The sequence below is a fragment of the Phyllobates terribilis genome, unplaced genomic scaffold (genome assembly GCF_046119375.1).
Source record: "Phyllobates terribilis strain yellow unplaced genomic scaffold, ASM4611937v1 Scaffold_2__4_contigs__length_985480577, whole genome shotgun sequence".
NCBI classification, from domain to species: domain Eukaryota; kingdom Metazoa; phylum Chordata; class Amphibia; order Anura; family Dendrobatidae; genus Phyllobates; species Phyllobates terribilis.
In genome coordinates, this window is record NW_027362762.1 from 748,991,944 (window position 1) to 748,997,943 (window position 6,000).

General features: G+C 42.5%; 1 protein-coding gene across 12 annotated transcripts in view; it reads left to right on the forward strand.

Moving 5' to 3' along the window:
- The window catches only part of CASK (calcium/calmodulin dependent serine protein kinase), a 350,915-nt gene that overhangs the window by 231,099 nt on the left and 113,816 nt on the right, over window positions 1–6,000 (forward strand). For 8 of the 12 annotated variants that reach the window (XM_073667250.1, XM_073667249.1, XM_073667257.1 and 5 more), the window contains exon 11: window positions 5,779–5,796. The exons of the other annotated variants lie outside the window; for them this stretch is intronic. In XM_073667250.1, the coding sequence (XP_073523351.1) occupies window positions 5,779–5,796 (18 nt within the window). The remainder of the gene's footprint in view (window positions 1–5,778; window positions 5,797–6,000) is intronic. 12 annotated transcript variants of the gene reach the window in all.

Below are 6,000 nucleotides of genomic sequence, written 5' to 3' on the forward strand. Positions count from 1 at the left end.
GGTGCCTCCCAAGCTGCATCCTTTTCTTTCAAAGCTTGAGCAGGTGCAGCAACAGAAGAGTTGCTGCATGAGTATTTCTTCATAGTATCCATGTGTGGTGGTGATATCGCAGTCCCATAATAACGTATCAGTAATGTCAAATTCATCTATGATACAATTTTGTTATTGAGTCCAGATAAAGGGTGCTGTGATAAAGAAAAACTAAATTTCCTAATCTACTTCTCCTATTTAAATCATTCTTTAGCATTGTGATTTGCAATTGAAGCCTGCATGAAAATGATGTTCCTGCAGTTTTTATTTGTCCCCTTCAGCAACAGTTAGTACTTCCCTAATATACAAGTGTAAGATTGCCAGTGCAGTAACGTATCAGAAATTCTTGCCTTAGTCAAGTCTGTTCTTTTTGTTTGTGTGTTGAATTTAAAGGAAATCTGCCACCAGGTTTTTTTTTACTTCTTCTGAGCAGCATGATGCAGGGACAGACATGGATTCCAGTGATGTGTCACTTGTGAGGCTGCTTGCTGCAGTTTTGATAAAATCACTGTTTTATCTGCCAGCTCTCTGAATGCTGAGCTCTGTATAACCCTAAGCAAACCACAGATTAGCAGCTGTCTGGCAGCTTTCTGCCTAATCACAGTGTACACAATCGGTGATTGGGTGGAGTTATACAGAGTTTGAGTATGGAGGATTACATGGCAGCAGGATTACTAGTCCGCTAGTGATAAAAATTACAGCAAGTAGCCCACTAAGTGACACAGCTGGAATCGGGTCCTCTACATTCTTCAGCGCACAGGTTAGGTGGTAAGTCTGGTCTGATTGCTTTTAAGCCATGTTCACACAAGTGATTAAGATATGTACATAAACTGTATATTTAGTTCCAATATGCTCCCTGCATTTTGTCCTGTGGTATCAGAAAAGCCAATTCCCAGACCCTGTTGCAACAGACTGCACAATGTCCAGTGTTGGTCATTGTTCTACTGCATGAGTGATTTTCCACATGGACCTAAGATCTATGTAGAAAAAGTGCGGATTGTAAAACATATAAGAATAGTTTATGCAAAAGCACGAAGCTCCTGCACACGGCTCTGTCACCTCTCCAAATTGTGGAAGTGACTGATCTGAAAATGCTGACTTGTCCTGTGAACCCATCCTAAGACTGTGTGCCTACGATGCGTTTTTTAAGCGTTTCCGCAGCGGCAAAAACACTGCAGAAACTCTTAAACGCATGGTAGAAGGCCTGCCATGTTCCCCAATGATAATCCTCATGTGCTGTGCACATGCTGCGGAAATTTCCGCTGCGGATTATCATTGTGGAAAAAAACGCAGCACTACCAATTATTTTGCGGAAGCGCTGCGTTTTCACCGCCATTGACTTTCATTGGAACGCATGTATTCTGCATCAGTGGATCTGTACATGCGGAATACATGCGTTTCAATGTGCGGATGGTACCCGGGTCTGGAGAAGAGGAGACTCTCCTCCGGACCTGGGTACCATAGAACCTGTAAAAATAAAAAATAAAAAGAATAAAATAAATAATAAATGATAATTACCTTCTGATGGCCCCAGATGTGCTTGCCGGCAGATCGCGGTGGACTGAAGGACCTGCACTGACGTCATTTAGTAATGTGACTGCAGGTCCTTCAGTGTAGTGTACCGCGAGCTGCCGGCAAGCTAGGACGGAGCGAATAAAGACTGCGGGGGCCATCAGAAGGCAAGTATAGATTTATTTTTTATTTTTTACCATTCTTTCGGTCACACTATATAAATCCATTCCGGTTGCATGGATTTATATAGTGTGACCTAGTTGACAAGCACTTTTCCAAGTGATGCTAAAATCGCTTGGAAAGCCCTTGTCAACCCGCATGCGGAAATGCATGTGAAGAACGCTTCACATCCGCATGTCCCTGGCAGGAAAACGCATGTACAATCAGCATGTACGATCCGCATGTACGATCCGCATGTACAATCCGCATGTACAATCCGCATGCGTTTTTTTCTGCCAGGGAGATGCAGAAACGCTCAGGAAAAATCCGGAGCATTTCTGCATCGTGGGCACATAGCCTAAAGCAGTCTTGTTCATTTTTATTTTACAGAGCAGGATTTAATCCTGTCCTGTAGATCATAGAGGTATAACACGCTGGTGTGAAAACAACTTTAGACTAAAGATGCCCATTTATAGCCTTCTCTTCTGACTCCCCAACACACTTGAACGCTCAACTGGGGTTACGTCACTGGCAGACACCTCTGGTAGCAGCCGTTCCACCAAGAGAACAGAAAGATCAGGGATTTATATTCAAACTGATCTGCTATTTTCTTCAAGCCCTCACCTGTCATTGGGGAGTTGGGAGAGCCCATACACAGTATATGAAATCTGTCATACAGCATGATATCCTTAAAGGGAATCTGTCAGTAGGATCAACCCTTCTAAGCAGTCTATATGGGCACACAGGTCATATCCAATGCCATCAGATCTGTTATTCCAGAGATATCCATGTTTTTCTTGTATATAAATGAGCTGTTCAGGACTATGGGCAGGACACAGATCTGCATGAGAATTTGTCCTAGAGCTTATTTTTAATAAAAGGGAGTTACCAGTGTGAGACCAGTAATGAACACAAAACAGTAAAACTGAACTTTGTTTTCTTACCAAACACATTTGCTGCTGCTCTCAGTTCTGCTGTATTGTAACACTGTTGTAAATCTTTTTTGCCTGTTGAGATGAAAGCTGAAAGGAACCTGCGGATGTCAGTTAGGCTGATCTCACTGCAGATCCGTGTGTGATTATAAGAGTTCTTACAGACGTCAATATAAATCTGTCCAACATCTGACCGCAATGCACGGACTGACCAGTGAGTTTCCCAATCCGAGAGTGAAAGATATTTCTATGAAGCAGTCACGCTCAGGTTGGAAGACCCGGTGGCCACTCAGTACATTGCTGTCCGATCTGGGACCAATTTATATGGATGTCTGAATAAATCCTTGTAATCACACACGGATGTGCAGTGGGATCAGGAGAGCAGACAGCGGCCAAAACCTATCACACTGGCAACTCCTCCTTTCATTTAAAACACTATCTGGAGGCAGATTCTCATGCAGATCAGATAGGCAATATCAAGGTGTCATTTTATTCAACTTCCTATGACTTGCACTCCCATATGGGCTGCTTAGGAAACCTACAAATTTCCTTTAACCCCTTTCCAGCCGTGCGTGGTTTGTTTTCTTTACATTTTTGACATAGCCATATGAGGGTTTGTTCTTTTGTGGGAAGAGTGTTGGTTTTGAATGACAATTTATTTTGACATGCAAATTTTTCTTTTCCTCCATTATATTGTTGGTGCTTATGTTTGGGGAGGGTGAAGAGGAAAATTTTTTTTTTTCTGGTGTTCATTGTGCAATAAAAATGAGTTGGGAATATGATTCTACAGAGAAGTACGATTACAGCAATGCCAAACTTGTAAAGAAATGGTTCCAAAGCTTTTTTTTTTAAATCGCCGTTTTCAGAGACCCATAACCCATTAACGTCCATCAATAGAACTAGATAGAGCTGACATTTTAATCACTTCACAATGCATTTTTTGGTGGAGCTGCAGGGGGGGATGGGGGAAATGAGTTCTGATTTTGAATTGGTTTGGTTTTTATTTTTTTTAAGCGTTTTTATACATTTTTTGAATATCTATAAATCAATTTTTTTTTTGTTCATTTCGGGAAATTGAACCTGCTATTGTCTGATCTCCTATATATAGAGATCATCGAAGTATCATGAAGGACAGTAACAGGCTGGCCCTTACTGGGGCACCATCATGGCAGGCATGGGGGGCCTTCTGCATGCCCCTGACTAACAGAGCTATTCCTGGGCACCCAGTAATTGAGTCTTGAGCAGGGATGAGTGGTTCATTTCATGCAACCCCGGTCCACGAGCCATGTTGGTACTCTGGCCGTGGACAAGAGCTGCGCAATTTCCTAAAGCTTTTGGGTTCCCTTGCACAACATTTGATTGCTGGTGTGACTTGTCATCTGTGTGGCCACCCACGTGACGTCTCACCAGCCCAGTTAATCATAAGCAGAATCTGAGATCCCAGAGGGTAACGAAATTTGCGCAGCTCCAGTCCACAGCCAGAGCACTCACCAGTAGTGATGAGCGAGTATGTTCTGTTAACCCTTTCAGCGAGTATGCTCAGGCGAGCACAGAGTATTTACAGCTGCTTGGTGATATGGTTGAATCACTCCCATGTGCATGATTTGATTGTTTGACAACTTTAAAACATGTGAGGAATGTGTAAGAAATAGACATTCCTCACATGTAATAAAGCTGTCAAACAGTTACAAATCATGCACACGGGAGCGATTCAACCATATCACCGAGCAGCTGTAAATACTCGGAGCTCGGCCCGAACATACTCGGCGAAAGGGTTAACAGAACATACTCGCTCATCTCTACTCACCAGGACTGTGGACGCACAAAGCGATCCGCTAATCTATAGTTGTGAGGAGACTATGGGTGCTTGGCGCACACACTCGCACCCTCTCATCAACCCCTTTCACTCCTCCATCTTCAGCAATATTGATCAACTTAAATACTGCTGTCAGAGATTGAAAGTGGATTTAAGGGGTTAATGGCCTAATAACTCTCATTGCTGTTAGAGGCAGATTCTGGCTGGCCTGCATATGGCAGTTTTGATGCAGGCTCAGCTCTTGAGCCCACATCATACATGGGACTAGATATTAGGTGTTCCACTGCGTCCAATGTTGGCAAGAGTCTGACATCATTGATCAGCTGCTAACAGCTCCGACACTGGCCAGATGCAAACCGTACCTACAACTGACCACCACCGCTTTGTTACAGTGTGGTGGCCGCTGCCTCATCCATCACTTGTCAGTCAATTGCTTAATTGTTCTGAGGATTGGTTGCAGCCGACACTGTTCTCTTGACAAATTGGTGGCAGCGGCGTGATCACCCAGGTGTTCTCCTTGACAAATTGGTCATATGAAAACAGCCGTGGCCTCGTCTTTCACTCGTCAGTCAATTGCGTAATTGTCCTGACAATTAGAGGCGGCCGACTGTTTCCTTGTCAAATTGGTGGCAGTATCTGCGTGATTCCTCCAGTTGTTCTCCCGGATATTGGTATGCCTTGCCAACACTAGTCATATGGAAATCATTTGACTAGTGTTTGGTGTATTAGACAGGAAAAGTCGCAACATATTTACAAAGCATAGCCAATTGAATTTGCTATTCTTTATTGCCTATGCAGTGGTATACATAAGGCAATACGAACTCAAAAGTGCTATGAACAAAGTCTAATATGGTTGACTGTGAAAGTGGGTTTTATTTGGCAAGAAGCCTTTTACACGGTTTCAGTTAATATCCCGTTTGTGCCTGTGGGTTGACAGCAGGATCAGGCGCCTCTTATACCGTTACATACATGCGGTAATATTTTCATAGGAATTTTACAGTCTGGTAAGTCTTTTATGCTGCAGTAGATTTATTGTGTTAACATGGAGTATGTGTTTGCATTCAATGAGTAGAAATTCTGTCATCAGTCTGAGAGGTGATTTATAGTATTACTACTGCATCGGCTGACATCCAGTCTTGTATGAAACAGTTTTTCTTATCTCTCTTGTTTTTTAAACACTGTACTGTATGTATGTGAGATGTGCAGTTCATTTAGATCAGTTTTGTATTTTTGTGCACTTATTGTAATATGCTTGGCTTACGCTTGCAACTAACATGCTTTTTATAAAAAATCTCTACACTTTTATCCGCTTTAATGCTGCCTTTCTAGGACTTCTAGCTGCAGAAAGTAGGTATTCCTTTGTTTTCCTCTTGACTGCGTTGTGCTTTGTCCTCACTTTTGTGCATGCTCCTTTAGATAATACGCCATTTATCCCATAACAGTGACATTTATTTTACAGAAGAAAACCTAACACTTTTTGGGAGATCATTTGCACATTTATGAGAATGTCCAGTTCTTTGTCATTCATGGAGTTTGAAGCCACAGTACAAA